At 40.0% G+C, this 19,583-nt stretch overlaps 1 protein-coding gene across 4 annotated transcripts in view; it reads right to left on the bottom strand.

Moving 5' to 3' along the window:
- dlg2 (discs, large homolog 2) overlaps positions 1-19,583 on the bottom strand; it is a gene marked incomplete at its 5' end in the record, with an annotated part of 269,853 nt that overhangs the window by 160,498 nt on the left and 89,772 nt on the right. The window contains one exon of one of the 4 annotated variants that reach the window (XM_083986424.1): positions 1,186-1,284. The exons of the other annotated variants lie outside the window; for them this stretch is intronic. Within the exon in view, the coding sequence (XP_083842550.1) occupies positions 1,186-1,284 (99 nt within the window). Of the gene's footprint in view, positions 1-1,185; positions 1,285-19,583 lie in introns of those variants that run through there. 4 annotated transcript variants of the gene reach the window in all.

The following is a 19,583-nucleotide window of genomic DNA, read 5'->3' on the forward strand; positions in this document are numbered from 1 at the left end:
GCCAATTAAAGGTAACGGACCTACTGCTATGACTATAGGGATTATGGCAATGGGCCAATCTGCCAAAATGTTTAACTATCCCTTTAAGACACCGTTTTTGCATGCATGTGTGCAGAGGGAAAACAGAGGTTTTGGTTGCACAGGGAGCTGGACCTGGGGAGTGAGCACCGCCAAGCTCTGGGCACCGGGTAGCATGTTGCCGCTGGAACAGCAGGTCAGAAAAGGTGATTATTATTAATTAATAATTCTTATCACATGACGATGCTGTAAACTTGCTGCATGCATGTCGCACCTACGGTGTTGCTTTGCGCACGTCTACACTGATAATAATGAATTTGTGTGCGCAATAGAGTTAAAAATAAAGTTTAAATGATATCGCCGCCTGCTGGTGTGGCTGTTTATACTGCATTTACATACATGGACATGGAGTTTTTTTTTAAACAGGCTGTAGATGTAAAAAAAAAAAAATGGAAACGGAGGAGGGAAAAATAAAAATACTAGGCCTTCATCCGAGAATTTAGTTTCAAATTTAAGAGAAACATTATCTAAACAGGCTCCAGTGAAAACATTAAACATGAAACTACTCAACATTGAATCTAGATCTTTTTTATAATGGTGACCCTTCAGGGCTGATGATGATGATGATGTCACAAACCAAGCAAAAGAGCAGGCAGAGCAGAGAGATGAGAGGGACGAGGAGCGTTTGACTTGCATTACAGCACATTAAAGGCAGAGGAGGAGTAACTCTGACCTGTCACTAAAGATCAACGAAGCGTGACGGCACGGGGATGCAGAAAACATTACAGCAGTTGTAAATGTGCCCTCATTAAGCCCCAGTAAGCATTAACACAGCTTCAAGGATTCAGACAGGAAAACCAAACAAACAGTTCCCAGATCTGCTTTCTTTCCAGACAGAAATAATCGAAGTTGTTTAATTATATGTCGGCTTGTAGAGCAACACGGCGAACAACGGTGCTGCAGCCCTTTCCCTCAGGTATATCACTTATCTCTCCACAGATAGCAGCACAGGATAATCCTCTGTGCAGCACTCTGAGTACACGGGATATCGCTCCACTGATCTGATCCCCCCCTTCTCTCTCTCAAAGTGAACAACTGTGTCAACGTCACCGCGTTTCTCTCCGAAGCAGCAGCAGAAGAAAGAAAAGCGATCTACATACAACCTACCTTGCATCCAAACATCAACGACAAAGTGTTGTTGGTGCAGGCAACTTTGCAGTGGCACAACACCGGGGTGCAGTCTGGGCTTTTCACTATTGGAGACATTCCCGTTTTTAAAAAAAGAAAAAGATAAAAAAAAAAACTAAATGAAGAGCAGCTGGACAGAGACTCTGCTGTGGCTCCGAGCTTCAGACGATCAGCTGCAGTACGACTGAACCGGGACGCTGAGGAGAGGATTCATGAGTCGCTGGTTTTGCATACAGGCTTTTTCTTACACACACACACACACACACACACACACACATATATAGTGACACTGTCATCGCTATATACTTTTCTTCCCTCTCTCTCTCTCCCTCTCTCTCTCTCTGTACTCACTGTCTCTACCCCCCACCCACCCTCCTCTTCCCGCTTTATCTCCATCACCATCAACATCCTCCTCCTGTGGAATCTCTCATCTTTGTGTAAATGCAATGTCTTATTACCAAAAAAAATGAAAATAAATAAGAAATCCCTCATATTACTTCATCCTAAATTTGTGTAAATTAGCCTTTAGTGCTACACACACACACACACACACACACACACACTCACACACAGGAGCAGGTGAACTTCTCTAGGCTGCCCCCCGCTGGCCACAGACTCATCTGCCAAACACCAACCAGCAACTTTTACTGTCAAGTTCAGTGTTTCCCCAAATTCCACAAATAGAGAACGGTAACACTTTATAATAAGTGCACACTATTAACAAATACTAATATGATACATAATAAATACTGAATTCCTTATTTATAATGCATAAATATTCATTAGTGTGTAGTTTATAAACACAGTTAGTGCGTATCAATGGTGAGTAAAACATTTTTAACTGTGTTTATAGACTACATACTAATGAGTCATTATCATGTGTTATAAATGATGTATTCAGTATTTAATGCTTTACTAATGCTTAATAGTGCTTGAGAACTTAAAGGGACAACGGGGAGTTTGTATTTGGTTATAAAAAAGTCTCACATTAATGTGGATGAATCTACGTTACCCACACTTGTTAATGGCTCCATTTTTGATAAATATATTGTTTTGTTTCTATCGTTATTTTGTTATTTTAATTAATGGTGGAAATGCTGGGCGAGCCGACCAGCGTTTCTTTACTTTCGGTTTCGCAGACGCTGCCCGGCGAGTCATAAGAATAACGCCGCCGAATCACCGTTTATGGTCGGAACTACGGCCGTATCTGATCGTCTTCCAACCTCTGACTTTAATTCTTGATGAATGAAAACATTCTTGGCAAGACGTCCGTCCAAGAATTTCACCGTGCGCACGGAGGCTCATGGTAAATGTAGTAGGAGACACTTTGCTTTCCAAAACTCCTCGTTGTCCCTTTAATAATCATCACATCGCTGGCCAAGGAGGCTCAAAAACACGCCTCCACTTCCTCCATGAACTGAGGAGAGCATGAATTCCCCCCCTCCATTGTGACACCTCGCACCCCTCACACTCCCTCTTCAGCCTCCTGCCTTCAGGGAAAAGCACCAGAGCCTCTGGTACCGACTCCACAAGACTCAGCTTCATCCACCACCAGGCTGTCAGGACGCTGACCTCTGACCTCTGCCCCTGGACTCTAACTTCTGCTACCATATGCACTATACTGTTCTACACTAAAGTCTGTTTTACATAGGGGATTTTATATATTGTATATAACTTATTAATATATTTAGAGCGTTTAATCTTTATCTGTTATATTTATTTTAAGGTGAGAGAGAAACAACTTTTTGATTCTTCTGTAGATGTCCAGAGAGTTGACACTAAAAATATTTGAATCTTCCCAAAGTCATAAGAAGAATCTGCTGTGGTCAGGACATGTTGCCTTGTTTATCTTAAAGGATGCATCCAGTGATACTGTATTTGAAGTTTTACTTAATGTCAAGTCAACATCCAAACCAACGATAAACAGCAAACCCTTCAAATGAATAACATGAACTGTTTACAAAGATTTGTGCCACATTGTCGCTCTGGGTGACATGTTCTCTCTTTACCATCAACACACACACACACTGCTTTTTTTCTACGATTCAGTCACACACACACTCCATTATCCATACATTAACTGTGATGTTAATCCATACAAATCTCTCTGTAGTTGTTTAATGCCTCAGATTGCAGCTGTTTGATCTAAACACAGGAATCACCATAATAGTGACATTAAAATATGACTCAAGTGTCTGCATGACTAATCTAGTGTATGTAGGATACAGACCATCATGTAGAAGACTCAGCTGACAGAATCAACACATTGAATGTCAGCTTATAAAACAAGGAGTCTTTTTACTTCTTCAGTTTGTTCTACAACATGAATCCATGTGACTTTATTCTACACAGTTGCAATTAAACCTTTAAACATAACGAATACTAAATTTTAAACATATCCACCCCCTCACCGGCTCAAATCACAGGCAAACTGAACCAAGGGCCTCTGACACTGTGCAGAGAGAAGCTGCACACACACACACACTTCACCTGGCACGTGGCCCAGGTAAGAAATGAACTTAACGAGCCAGGTGAGAATTACAAAGACACACACAGCTACACGCCGCTGGCTCTAACTACAACACTTTGTCATGCTTTCTGATCTCCCTCGTCTGCTGAGACAACTGTGTCTTCTGCTACAGCTACTGTACACTCGGACTATAAAGGGACTTCCGATATGCACAAGGGCAGTGTAGGCTACTGTCGGCATGTGGCACAGCTGTTATTTGCAATTGTGATGCTCTACTGGTGGAAATTATTCTAGAAAATCTCACTTTTTCTAAATAACAGACTGACTGACAACATAGATATTCATTCATAGTGAAATTTTTAAACAAATGCTTCTGAAGGGGTGAAACGCTGGTGTTGCAGATACAGCATAGTTCACAGTACAGTGCATTCATTGTGCAAAACTGCAATTATTAAAAAAAATGAATGCAAACACCTTTCTCTCAGGTTACTTCCATTTCTGAAAAAAAAAAACACTTTTCGTGACATACACTACATTAAAATCAAATGTCTGTTTCTGTTTTGTCTCGGATGTCTCATTGTTCTTGTGGCAATGACAAATAATGACAACTAAAGTACTTTGAACTTTGATCAAGCTGCACAACCTGAAAATAAAAACGGACTTAGGCTACAGTAAAGCACATTTACATTATTGCAAGTCACAATGAAACGACACTATTCGCCTCTTAAATTCTTTATAATGATTTTATTCCTCTTACCATGCACATTTTATTGGTCAAACACGTGCAACTTGTGTATTTATTCACTCATTCAACTGATCTTTGACAACACTGTATCCTTGGCATCCTATTCTATTTATTTACCTTATATTTTATTTGTATTTATTGTGTATACTGTGTTTTTTTTGGACTGTGCAAGCTGCTGAAATCAATTGCCCGTGGTGGGATTAAAAAAGTTGTTTGAAGTTGAAGTTGAAGACACAGTCCAGAATAACTGAATGAACACTTCACTTGACTCCACATTTGTGGAAAACACATGCATCCTTTTGATGTCTTCATATTCCAACACATGCAATGTTTCCCAAGAAAATCAAGACACGACTGCAGTGGCAGCCAAGTCCTCACTACATGATAGGACAGGTATACTGCAGCACAAATTTACACCATATAGTAAAAGTAAGTAGTAAAGGAACATACCAGTCATTTTCAGTGCTTCACTACATTTAATTTATTCTCACTTGTCACAGCAGTTTAGCCTCAGCACCATTGTTCCAGCAGCCACTGGTTTCCATTATTTTGACAACGTAGTTCTGCTGCATGATACATCTCATTCCTGACAGTTGATGCTGCAGCTTTCACTTCTGCTGCATGAACATCCCCACTGTGCAAATCTGATGAAATCCTACGCAGCCAAAACACATTGCTGACTCAATACACAAAACAGCACGTAACCTACTATAACCCTGCTGCTGCTGCTGCTGCATCAAACTCCACTTCTCTCTCACCAGTGTTCCTCAGCCCTCTCAGCCTGCAGAGCTGAAGAAGTTTAGAGATCATTAAAAGTCGATCGATTAGAGTAGATAGTGTAGGACTCAGTGCACAACACATCTGCAGTGTGATCTACAGCACACGGTGCGGTGCTGTCTGAACTGAACCACTAGATGGAGCCGTAACCCTGACAACAACACGCTGCTCAGCTGTGGATCCCAGCAGCAACAGTAACTAAAAACTCAATTAACTCCCACTGTAATAAACTGTGACTGAGGTCAACGAGGATTAATTAACCAGAGAACATGTGGAAACGATTCACCAGCACATTTCATTTCATTTCATCAAAAATACCCATGAGACAAATGTTCCCACAAGCTTTGCTGTTCCAGTTCCTCCGCTACACTGGGACAACTATGTCAAATCATAACATTTCCGTTTTATATATATATATATATTTTGGTATTAAAGCAGATATCAGCTTCACGGCCGTTTCGGCTAATGCTGCGTTCAAGGCAGGCTTTTGAAACCGTAAGTTACAGCTTCAAGTCACAACTACGACTTGGTAGCGTTCCAGGTAACCCGTAGCTCGTGTTTTTACCATCCTGTTGTCTGTGAAAGTTCCCTATAACGGCCACTCGTAACTTCCGACCCGTGAACTCGTACCAGATCGAACTGGTATGACTTCACAGGAAGGAAAAACACAAAGTACGAGTTTCTTTGAACGCACCATGAGTTAGCAGCCCCCGCCCTTGTCAGGCATCAATTGGTCCTCGTGCTACGTCACCACATTCACGCGCATCCCTTGGCTGCACACACAGCCCTTCATGCCGTTCTCTCTCCTCATTGGATAACACTTGTATCCCACAAGGAAAATTTTCTCCTCGGGTTACAGCAGAGCAGAGTGACGGAGAGACTCGTGTTTAGGCTGAAATACTTCATGTAAGTGATTGCTGACGGAAAATAGGACTATTTAGGACTTATATTAACAAAAACATTCCACTGATATCTGCTTTAAAATTCCTAACATAAATCTTGGATGCAAATTTCTATATTAACCCTCAACCAGGCTGTATCGACAAAACTGAACTCTGCGGCTGATGGATGATTCTCTCTTCCTCCACATGAGGTTAATGATCCAATTACACACAAAACCCATCAAGAGGAAATACTGTCGTACAAGTGGCTGTTGTTGCACACCAACAATGCAGCCAAGTTACTTTACGAGTGAAATGTACAACGATCAGCTAAAACATTATGACCACTGGGTCAGAGCAGCTGCAAAACTGCAGATGTTGCTGATCTGCAGTGGTTTTCCAACGACCATCAGTGGAGAACAGCCAATCATTGGTGGCCGAGGCTTATTGAGGAGGATGAGGGGGGAAGGATAGTTTGATTCTGATTTAAAGGGATAGTTCAACACTTTGGCAAATTGGCCCATTGCCAATGAATTTCTTGGTTTCCCTCATCAAACTCATCAAATACACAATCCAACAACTCCAAAACGCTGTCGTGGACAAGTTGTGAGCTGCACATTCACCACGCTATGAGATAATAACACAACGTTACCAGACTGAGTTGTTTTAGAGGGAAATTCATGCAAAACCACTGATGCACGTTGCCTTCAGGGACAGTTTTTCATCAACAGTCTCTGAATTTCCCTCTAAAACAACTCTGTCTGGTAACGTTGTGTTATTATCTCATAGCGTGGTGAATGTGCAGGTCACAACTTGTCCACCAGAGCGTTGTGGAGTTGTTGGATTGTGTATTTGATGAGTTTGAAGAGGGGGAAACCAAGAAATCTCATGAGCCTCCGTAGCGTAGCTCTGAGCAGCTCACGGCTCTGCTCCGCCGTTCTAAAAATAGCTTGCACCGACAATTAAAGGTAACGAACCTACTGCTATGACTATAGGGATTATGGCAATGGGCCAATTTGCCAAAATGTTGAACTATCCCTTTAAAGATGTCACAACACACGAGGCAGCGCGGCTCGTTGTGTATGAAGCTGCATGACCATAGACCAGTCGCTGACCCCTGTGTCCTACACATGAGCTTCAGACCTGGGAAACCTCGGGTCCCTGAATAAAGAAAGCAAAAATACTCTCAGCACTGCAGGACTTGTAGCATAGTACTTGATTGCACTATTGTGACGTACGTTTCGAGCAGGGATGTGCTCTTTATCAGACAAAAGACTGACTAAGGGTACTAGGGTAGCCATTGTATATGAAAGTGATCACATGACTTAAAGGGGACCTGTGCAAGTCAGCTCGCTATTCCTCTGTTTTGGTTACGCTCCTCTCGCCCATGTGCATTTGTTTACAACGAAGCCGGCGAAAAATCTATAAATGGAGCTGTGGATAACATTACATAACATATACAATGTTACGGCGCGTGTGTTTGTGTAGTCTTAACCATCATAAACAAAAGATTACAGGTTATGGAGCGCGTTTGTGTCGCGGTGCAGAGACGAGAGCTGAGACACCGGGGCGGAGACCAGGTACTGCACTGATGTTACAAGGTTGGTTTTCAGCTGTGAGATGCCATTCTCACTCGTAACAAGTCACAACTAACTATCACAATTACTCTGGAGCTTTTTAATGAAGGTAAAAATGTAGCAGATGCACGGGAGAAATCCTGCTTAGTTCCTCTTTAATCAACCTATGACAAACAGCTGTACAACTGATCCAGAGTATGACAGGACTTCCATATGTTGTAAAAACAATAACTCTGAAAAAAAGAAATGAGTAAAACAGAAAAAAGGTAAGTACCATGATACTATATATACAGTATATACACATAGATATATAATCAAAGTTAAAGGAAAGGAGTGAAAGTGACAATTTCAGTCTGCAGTCTCTACCATCTATGTGGATGCTACTCTGACATGTATCACCCATCTAAACATCGTAGCATGTGACCAAGTAAACTCCAAAATGGTTCAGAAACAACAAGTTGAAGATGTTGACCATACAGTCCATAGTCAACACCCAAACATGTACACCTATACAATGAAGGGGACTGAAATGTAATTCATGATATACACGGGTTTAATCAAGTCATGAATCAGACGTTGTCTCTGTTGACTTCCTCTTCACACTCTGACTCTCGTCACATTTACTTGTTAAAACTTCATCACTTTGTGCTTCACTGTTGCAAAGGTGAAGACAGAGAGGATTTTGTCTCAGTGGTATAAACACAAAACTCTAACTCTGTCACTGGCTGAATGGGTTTGGTTGACTCTAATTAAAACATAAAACATTATTGTTATTTGAGAAGTTGGTTGGTGGTATTTGGTTTATGGTTTAAGGCTAAATTAATGAGTGAGTTTATAAAAGACCTTATTTTCTTAATACAAAGGCAAATGTGAGTGAAAATAAGGTGTAGAGGTTTATTATATTTGCGATACAATATAAACAATATAACATGCAGTATGACAAAACAAAAGTGCAGAAACAAGAGCCGAGTCTCTTTAAATGACAAGCGTACAGTATATTTATCTATTCATTGCTCTAATTAGGTAAAAGACAAAAACAAAAGGCCGTGGTTTCTTGTTCCGTCTCTCCAGGGGAACAGTTGTACCTTTTCCTTACTCCCACGTTCCTACAGTACCTCTTAAATTTCCTATTTCCTACGTGCGAGGAGAGGAGGGGAGGGGGGGGGCTTTCCCCTCCAAACAATAGCAGCTTTCTGACAAGAGAAAGGCCGAGGCAGACAGAGAGAGAGAGGAGAGCAGCAGCAGAGAGAGAGAGAAGACAGAGAGGCAGCCAGAGAGACAGACAGACCGAGACAGAGGAAGTATGAATGGGCTGGAGGCCACTTCACTGGCTGCCGCGCACAAAGGGAGGGAGGCCGAGAGACAAAAACAAGTGGAGTAAACATGCTTTTCCACTCGTTATCGCAAAACAGTTCCTCACTGACTGTACAAATTAGACAGATCCAGCTGGCTGCTAAACCACGAGATGATTCAGATTCGTCAAGAGGAAAACAAGTCCCCCGAGCCAATGGTTTGTTGTATAACTGATGCGACCACATATTGACAGTGTTAACGCGTGAAAACTGTTTGTTTTGGACGGAATAATCTGACTGAAGCCGCTGTACGAGGAGACACACACCTGTCCCCACACAGTACTATACTACACATCCTAATCTCCACATGGCTTCAGTGGAGAATCTGTGATGAAGAATCCAATTCAATTCAAGTTTATTTATAAAGCGCATTTCATGCACAAGGCAGACTCAATGTGCTTCAAAACAGGTATATACTGTACACTGCAAAAACTCAAAATCTTTCCAAGAATATTTGTCTCATTTCTAGTCAAAACAAATCTCTTTCCACTTAAAATAAGACTCATCACCTAAAAATGAACTTGTTTTTAGATAATTTTCACTTGTTTTTAGATCATTTTCACTTGTTTCAAACTCATTTTCACTTGAAATAAGTAGAAAAATGTGCCAGTGGAAGCAAGTTTTTTGTGCTTGTAATAAGAAAGAAAAACTTGATCCACTATCAGATTTTTCTACTTATTTAAAATGAAAACAGTTCAATTAGAAATCAATTGAAGAGTGCAAGTAAACAATCATATATGCCATCGTCACCACATACACACTTGCGCACCCACTCACACAACCACACATGGACACATGCGCACACACACACAGTTCAACAGAATGCTGTTGAAAAAAGATTTTTAAGGTTTTTAATCTGTTTTTAAAAATGGCTACTGATGTGGCATGTCTAACTGCGTCAGGGAAGGTGTCCCAAGAACTACATCCAATATCTGCCCAAAGAACAAAACACACTGAAAAAAAAAACTTTCTTTCCTCTTTTTTTTTGTGCTACTGACGTGTTCTTTGACGGCTTGCGTCACATGTAAGATGTTAAATGATTTAACATCTGGAGATTAAATACAAGAACAGATGCAAACATAACAGAACATTTGACATAATGAATGTTTTAAAGGGAAAAAAACAAAGCTTATATACAGTACAAACTAAGCTTACATATTTCCCCTTTGAGGAGAGTAAAACAAGCTCTCCTTCAGTTTAATCACATGTTTTGGTCATTACACCTGAGCAGCAAACATTCATCAGTGGCCACATACTACTTTCTATCTGCAACAACACTGCAACATGTCATGTGGAGACTAAAACACAAACACAGACCACATACACCACATCCCCTCTGGAGCTGCATGTCACCACTGTTTCATTATTGATTAACTAACTTTTTCCTTTTTTCAATTTAACACTGCAAAAACTCGAAAATCTTTCCAAGAATATTTGTCGTATTTCTTGTCAAAATGTCTCATTTCTAGTCAAAACTAATCTCTTTCCACTTAAAATAAGACTCATCACCTAAACATTTACTTGTTTTTAGATCATTTCACTTGTTTCAAACTAATTTTCACTTGAAATAAGTAGAAAAAACTGCCGTTTTTTTGTGCTTGTAATAAGAAAGAAAAACTTGTGTCTTAAAACAAGCTACTTTTCATGTGATGAGTCTTATTTTAAGTATAATGAGATCTGTTTTGACTAGAAATAAGACAAATATTCTTGGTAAGATTTTGAGTTTTTGCAGTGTAACTCATTGATAATTTGTTTTCACCTCAAATCAGTGGAGCAGAGTGTGATGTGACGCCTCCAAACAAACTGTACTGTATGTATTGTATCTTTAAAACTCTCTTTCATTCACATCATTGAATTGAAATTAAAAAAAAGAAAGAAAAAGAAAAACCGCCACAGTCTTATAATAACATAAATAATAAGTCATAGATTGTCACAGATGGATTTTCCACTCAACTAAGCGACTAATTGTTTCGGCTTAGCAGCATTCCTCCTTCTAAGATCTGCCGGTCTGTGTGTTAATCAGACGACGCCGTACTGGATCTTTCTGCCGTTATTCCATAAAAGGAGCTACACTTCCTCACCGCCGAGATTAACATGTATGAATGATTCAGTGGCCGAGGTCTGTGAGCCGGTACAGCTCAACGTCACCGTGGTTCACAGCTCAGTGACAGACTTTTGCTGCAGTTTCAACCTCCTTTAGCCCAGACTGCAGAATGTACACACACACAGACACACACAGACACACACACACACACACACACACACATATGGCTATGCAGACACACACATATCTACCTGTAAATACTAAACTAAGAATGGCCTTAAAGTCTTTCCTTACCTCCACACTCTTTTCATGCTCCTCCTGCATGCCTGCCTGTGTGTGTGTGAAGCAGTGTGTGTGTGTGACTGTATGAGTGTGTGAATGTGTGCGTGCGTGTGTGTGGGTGTGTGTGTGTGGAAATTCAACCTGCTACAGTATATCTCCCTGTAGCTGGGAAGTAGCTGCTCTCTTCAAAACTACTCCCTGCTCTCCGGCAGCACTCAGACTGCTAGAACTGCTCAATGTGTCAGTGTGTGTGTGTGTGTGTGTGTAAGTGTGTGTGTGTGTGTGTGCGTGTGCGTCAGTGTTGTGGAACAGCAATGAATTTCTTCCCCATCGCTGCATCGGCAACTGCGGCAAATAAGTTCCCTCCCACACCCCGCCCCACTGTAGGGAGTTCAGCCAAGAGGGAACCACCGAACGGACAGACGCTGCTGCAGCACGGACCCATCTCAGGGCGACACACACACACACACACACACACACATACACACACACAGCACACACACACACAGAGCAAACAGAAACAGAAAGAAAACAAGTGTGTGATCATTTTAAGTCCACGGCTGTGAGCCTGTGAGGTTTTGAAGTGATGCTGCTGCTCCACGGGAACAAAGCTTCTTTCTATTCATCGTGTTTCTGAATGAAAGCTCAGGAGTAACGGCTCGTAAACTAGTCGAGGTATCCTATACAAAAGCAAAGTGCAGTATCTGCATTTTTTCTTTCTTTTTTTTCCTTTTTTTTTTTGACCAATCAAAAGTGTGGTATATTCTCTTCAATCCGGTATAGATCTTTGATATTGGTACTGCTAAAATTTCCAGAGTTATTGGGCTTTTTATTTTGCTGTCCATCCAAAAAAGCACTGTGAAACCAAGGCAAAGTGCTGTATCTGTAGCTAAGACCAAGGCAAAGTTCAGTATCTGTAGCTAATAAGGCAAAGTGCCGTATCTGCACCAAAACCAAGGCAAAAGTGCAGTATCTGCCATAAAACGGTCAAAATTGGTAAGAAAGAGAAACTACAGAATACATTTAGTTCAGTCCTATATATAGGATATATAAGTATAGACTTGATAGTTATTCATATTTTGATGCTTGAACCTGACAATGAAAATCACAAAAAGCTGTTTTTCTCAGTTTGGCATTTTTACAGATACTGCACTTTGCCTTTGTAAAGCCTGTTGTATCGTCTGTCTGCTACACAGTGTTGGTCTAGTAGTCAAACAGAAGAATAACCTGATGCTGCTCTCATTAGGAAGTCTCTGAAGATGGATTTTAATAAAGAAAACAGCCCTAATCCTTTCCCATGAGGATCTACTCTAAGTCGGTTGTGGTCCAAGATCAAAATAAAGTCTTTCTGTATATAAAAGATAACACTGTATTATCTATAATACCACAGGCAACACACTTCTACACACACAGGAGTGGCACAATGTCAACAACAGCTATAAAAACAAAACAAAAACCCCACTGTAATCAGAACTGTTGCAAAAAAAATTATTGCAACTTTTGCAATTTTTTCTTTGTTCTCTTCGGTTAAAAAGCTTTTGTTTTCATTTCTTGTTTTTCATTCACTTTGGACTCATTCTGTTGTCACTATTACAGTAGTCCTTTAATTTGATACTACGGCTTCCACACACTAAATAGGCAGTGATCAGAATAGGCTATGTTACATATTTGTATTGTGAATGAATGAATGAATGAATGAATGTACTTATTTCGAACATAAAAAGTAAAATTAAAAAAAAAGAATACAAACAAAAGAGCAGTGTCCGAAAAGGAGCAGGTAGAAGTAAAACTTATATGACCCTACCCCTTTCTTACTTATCTATTAATAAATCTATAATTTTAAAGATACTGTATGTTGTGCACATTTTACACACTTTGTATGACATAAGTAGCTGCCGTCTTTTCCAAATCCAGCTAGAATAAGCCAGGATGTCTTGTTTGATAAAAGCATGTTCCCACAGCAGGGAAGTACCAGCATGTAGTTTTTTTTTACTCACATTACGTATGTTAAGTCACGAAGAGGAGGAGGAGGAGGAGGAGGAGGAGGAGGAGGAGGAGGAGGAGGAGGAGGAGGAGGAGGAGGAGGTGCTAGTGATGGGAAGCCAAGAGCCAAGTTAACCAGACTGAATGCACAGATTGCACGGTACATATTTTACAAACATGTTCAGCATCGATGCATCTTCAGAAAATGTACTAGGCAGTGATCAACTCTCCAGCTTGGCAACGTGACATTTTAAAGAAAAAAATAATCAAACCCCATCAGTAAACATGAATTTTAAAATCAGCCTTTCTTCAAATGTTGATGCTGCTTCATTTGTTAAAATGTGCAGGTTGGGTACAGAGTCTATTAAGAAGAGCTAGCATGATTTGTTTGGTGCTAAGAGTATTTCTGATAACATCTCAGCTCAGCCATTAACGTGTTGACTACGGTACCACAGAGCTCTGCCTGTCATCAGTTGACTTAATAAGATTTTAATGAGACAGAAAATGACAGAAAAGCCGTTGGGGAACCACATAAAAATCACATTTTCTATTTCTGTGGAGAATAAAATATGTGGCCCGGTGCTGAGCGCACACCAAAACATAACAGCATCATCATCAGTAGGCAAACTGACCGGTATTATACCTGACCGACATCTTTATTCACCGAGTGCAGCCTGGTCTTTTAGGTAGTGAACGCCAGGAACAGTACACTGCAAAAACTCAAAATCTTTCCAACAATATTTGTCTTATTTCTTGTCAAAATGTCTCATTTCTAGTCAAAACTAAACTCTTTTCACTTAAAATAAGACTCATCACCTAAAAATTTACTTGTTTTTAGATCATTTTCACTTGTTTCAAGTTTTTTTGTGCTTGTAATAAGGAAGAAAAACTTGCTCCACTATCAGATTTTTCTACTTATTTCAATTAAAATATGATTGAAAGAAGTAAAAAGTTAATAAAAACAAGCTACTTTTTAATGCGATGAGTCTTATTTTAAGTAGAATGAGATTAGTTTTGACTAGAAATGAGACATTTAGACTAGAAATAAGACAAATATTCTTGGTAAGATTTTGAGGTTTTTTTTTTTTTTTTTTTACAAATTTGGTCGACCGACTTAAAGCAGAAATAAGCGGAATATTTGTGTTAATATAAGTCTTAAATAGTTGTATCTTCCGACAGCAATCACTTACATAGAGTGTTTGGTCTGAAACACGGGTCTGTCAGTCCCTCTGCTCTGAGCCGAGGAGAAAACTTTCCTTGGATCCTACAACCTTTATCCAATGAGGAGAGAGAACGGCATAAAGGGGCGGTCCTCTCTGTGTGTGCAGCCAAGGGATGCGCGTGAATGTGGTGACGTAGGGACGAGGGCGGGGACTGCTAACTCCATCTGCTGACAGGAAGTTAGACAAAACCACCGGATCGCTTACTTCTGCTTTAAGGCTCTGGCACAGTTCAAGTGGAGCCTTGACCATGGAAATGCCATGTTGTACAATGTATATCCAGCTATAAATGGGAATCAAACAACACACCATCTGATATTTGTGTGTCAAAATGATAAAATATAGATGTAGAAATGTTACGTTGAAGACAATCTTCCGGCTAAGAACGAAATACCAATGTCAGATTCATTATTGGCTTCCGTTCAGATTTTACCTAGTGTTTTGTCTTGCCTGTTATTTAAATCAGAAGTAAGCGATCCGGTCGTTTTCGCTAATGCTGCGTTCCAGGCAGGCTTTTGAAATCGTAAATTACAGCTTCAAGTCACAACTTATGACTTTGTAGCGTTTCAGGCAACCCACTCGTGTTTTTCCGACCTGTTTTACCGGTGAAAGTCACTATAACGGCCACTCGTAACTTCCGACCCGTGAACTCGTACCAGATCGAACTGGTACCACTTCACAGGTCGGAAAAACACGAGTTACGAGTTGCCTTGAACGCACCATAACAGTCCTCGTCCCTACGTCACCACATTCACGGCGTCCCTTGGCTGCACACACAGCCCTGCATGCCGTTCTCTCTCCTCATTGGATAAAAACTTGTAGGATACGAGAAAAGTTTTCTCCTCGGCTCAGAGCAGAGCAGAGGGACTGACAGACCCGTGTTTCAGTCCAAACACTCTATGTAAGTGATTGCTGTCGGAAGATATAACTATTTAAGACTTATATTAACACAAAAATATCACTTACTTCTGCTTTAATTGATTTATTGTGAAGCATTTTTTAATAGGAGTGTTTGAGCTGTGTTTTGCACAAGGCAAGGCACGTTTATTTGTATAGCCCATTTTTACAATCAGTATGTCTCGTCTCTTTTGGTGCAACACAATTTTCTGTGCAAACGGACACTAAAGGTATCTTATCTTATCTTATATTATCTTATAGTATCTTATCTTATATTGTCTTATCGTACCAACTCATTATCTAATGACATTACATGTGTACAAATGGCATCCTGTAATGAAGTTGCACCATCGATCAGCCAAGTGTTTCATTGGCCATTGCTCTTTAAAAATGATATTTGTACAGTAACTCCCTCTGTTTGATATTTGATTTGTCCTGTTAAAGTTGATATGTGTGTCAATACAAACTCACAGCTTCCTGTAACCGTTTCAAATTGAAAGCCCTTAAACTGCTCAGTGGACAGAAACCATTTGTTTCTTATCGGGGCTTTTATTGCTGTGCTGACGCGCTGCTTATCTGATATGAGCTCGTCCTCTCATTCCCGGTGGCTGATGGTTTCGCCTCTCTCTTTCCCTTAGTCTTATATATATATTCAGTGTATGTGTTTAGTTGTGTTCTTGCCTCGTTTGGTAGCGATAACAGTACTGTACATGCAGTGATTGCAGCGTATTTGCCGTAGCGGAGACGAGGCTCGGCGTCCTGGCAGCTGCAGCAGTCTGGAAGCCAGAGCGTCTGGGTGACTGCCCATGACACGAAGCACAGCCCTGAGCTCATGGTTCACGCCACTGTTGTGCCAACAAAGTGATGAAAATAGCATCATTATATTGTTGATTTCGGTAAATTAAGGCGGCAAAAATTTATATTATGCTTGACTGGCAGCAGGCAGATGATATGACAGGCATCAGGAGTTCATCTACCTCTGGTCTATAGGCCTGACTATGGGACAGCACTGCAAAAACTCAAAATCTTACCAAGAATATTTGTCTTATTTCTAGTCACAATGTCATTTCTAGTCAAAACAAATCTCATTATACTTAAAATAAGACTCATCACATTAAAAAGTAGCTTGTTTTTAGACACTTTTTTCTCCTTTCAAGCAGATTTTCACTTGGAATAAGTAGAAAAAGTTTTTCTTTCTTATTACAAGCACAAAAATCTTGCTTTCACTGGCAGATTTTTCTACTTATTTCAAGTGAAAATACGTTTGAAAGTAAAGAAAATGTTCGTTTTTAGGCGATGAGTCTTATTTTAAGTGAAAAGAGATACGTTTTGACTAGAAATGAGACATTTTGACAAGAAATAAGAGAAATATCCTTGGAAAGATTTTGAGTTTTTGCAGTGAGTCCATCCATAGTATTAACGATTAGGAAATTTAACATGGACCCACACTCCATACACATATAAACGTCTAAATTTGTTATATATACATACATAATCAAAGATTATCAAACTGACAGACTCTTTGTAGTCAGATTGTTCTTCCATTGCAAGAAACAAAGTCCATTACAAACATAGCAGTGTTTTAAATGTGTGTTTGCATTGTCTCTGAATAAAGCTCCTAAATCCTCTCATGAGAGAAGCTGATACCTGCAGTGCAGCCAGAGAGTGAATGAATGTGTGTGAATGAGTGTAGCCTACTGTAAAGCTCTTTGATTGGTTATTAGGACTAGAAGAGCTCGAGTCTATTAACCATTTAACAAAAAGAAGCTGTGGCAGCCTGAGCAAGACCTGGTGTGAAAACTAGTCCGGCAACAAGACTATTCATCCATAACCTGAAAGACATTACAGATTAATGTGGGTTTCGAGCAGAAATCAATGCAAAACAGAGCCAATAGATGAGTCAGTTTATTGATCGCAGAGAACTCTCACGTTGGAGACACGGTTTAGAGTGTGAAGAGGGAAGGAGGGAATAAAACGGGAACATTGCTGAGTCTAGCTCCTCTGCTGTGGAGGGAGGCAGACAACAAAGAGAGAGGAAGGGAGAACTTGTTAAATGTGATGAATCATCACCCACCGTTGCAGCGGCATTAAAGCAAATTAGGTTCAAGGTTCTGCACGGATACTTAAGATTTGTCAGGTCTTGCTGGGCTGAGCTGCCAGTAATGTAACAATCGTGCGTGTGTATGTGTGTGTGTGTGTGTGTGTGTGTGTGTGTGTGTGTGTGTGTATGTATCACAACCAAACTGCCATCCAGTTCAGATGAGAGTCGCACATGAACTGTGTCACCTGTGGGTTTGATTTATGTCACAACTTCCACCTCATGCCATTTAGAAAAGAAAAGGATGCAACGTTTATCCAAGATCTTCTGGTAACTGGAAATGCACCTTGCAGCAGTTAAAGGGATAGTTCACCCAAAATTGAAATTGCACTCATTATCTCCTCCCCCTCATGTGGACTAAGGGCTGGGAGAAGTTTCAGAGTCCTCCGTGGCTTCTCTGAGTTACAGGGGGTCTCGGTGTAGCAGTGCATTATAGTCCATATAACGGTTGCAAATGGATACCAACTGTCTTCGTAACAAAAAGACACACCAAAAAAACATCCAAATACCTCCATGCTGCTCGTATGTAATGTCCCTCTTGTATTGAAGCCCCGAAATGCGAAATTGTCCCGAAAAAAATTAAATAAGTCTATATTTCAAGATTGTTTTGTAGCGGAAGCTCCTCTTCCTGGTCCGTCCAAATTGGATATACAATACAATACAAGACGGACATTACATACGAGCAGCATGGAGGTATTTGGATGTTTTTTGGTTTGTCTTTTTGTTACGAAGACAGTTGGTATCCATTTGCAACCGTCATATGGACATGCACTGCTACGCCGAGACCCCCTGTAACTCAGAGAAGCTGAAACTTCTCTCAGCACCTTAGTCCACATGAGGGTGAGTGGATAATGAGTGCAATTTGAATTTTGGGTGAATTATCCCTTTAATTAATAAAAATGTTTTTAATCCAGAGCAGAGAATGTGCTTCGTGTCACAGTTAAAGTGGAAAATCAGTCCAAACACAAGTGATTTGCATCTGGGTGCATTTTTGATGTTATTTTTAGCACATGGTCGTCTTTCTTTAATTATTCCTGTCCCTGATAATATCTGGCCTCAGATCAGAGGCTACAAGTGATACTGATGCTCTCGTGTTCCTGTTATCCTAACAGTGGATTTCCCAACACTGGAAAAAATATTTCATCAAGTGATGCAAGTGCTTAAGATGTTTACCTAAGACTCACTATTCAAATGGTGAAATATGAGATTTAAGCTGTGAGCTAATACTCCAAGGAGTAGCCCTTCTTCCCGAAAGAAGAAGAAAACGAAGACGGTGTAAGAAGCTTCGACTGTACTGGAGTGTTTCAGTCTGAGGAGATTTAGTCTTTTCTTCATCTACCTCTGGTCTATAGGCCTGACTATGGGACAGCACTGCAAAAACTCAATATCCTACCAAGAATATTTGTCTTATTTCTAGTCAAAATGTCATTTCTAGTCAAAACAAATCTCATTATACTTAAAATAAGACTCGTCACATTTAAAAAGTAGCTTGTTTTTAGACACTTTTTACTTCTTTCAAGCTGATTTTCACTTGGAATAAGTAGAAAAATCTGATGATAGTGGAGCAAGTTTTTCTTTCTTATTACAAGCACAAAAAACTAGCTTTCACTGGCAGATTTTTCTACTTATTTCAAGTGAAAATATGTTTGAAACAACAGAAAATTATCTAAAAATAAGTTCGTTTTTAGGTGATGAGTCTTATTTTAAGCTAAAAGAGTTTAGTTTTGACTAGAAATGAGACATTTTGACAAGAAATAAGACAAATATTCTTGGAAAGATTTTGAGTTTTTGCAGTGAGTCCATCCATAGTATTAACAATTAGGAAATTTGTTAAATAATCAAAGATTATCAAACTGACAGACTCTGCGTAGTCAGATTGTTCTTCCATCAAGGTGTTGTAGTTAATCAGATTGCATGTAACAAAGTCCATTAAAAACGTGTTTTTCTTACAACGATGTGCAGAAATGACGCTTCAAAATCCATCACTTGCTACGATTTACGACAAAAGTCCACTTCCTAGTGAATAGTGACAGAGGAAACAAATCAGCTTC

This window comes from Trachurus trachurus (genome assembly GCF_905171665.1).
Source record: "Trachurus trachurus genome assembly, chromosome: 14".
NCBI lineage: Eukaryota > Metazoa > Chordata > Actinopteri > Carangiformes > Carangidae > Trachurus > Trachurus trachurus.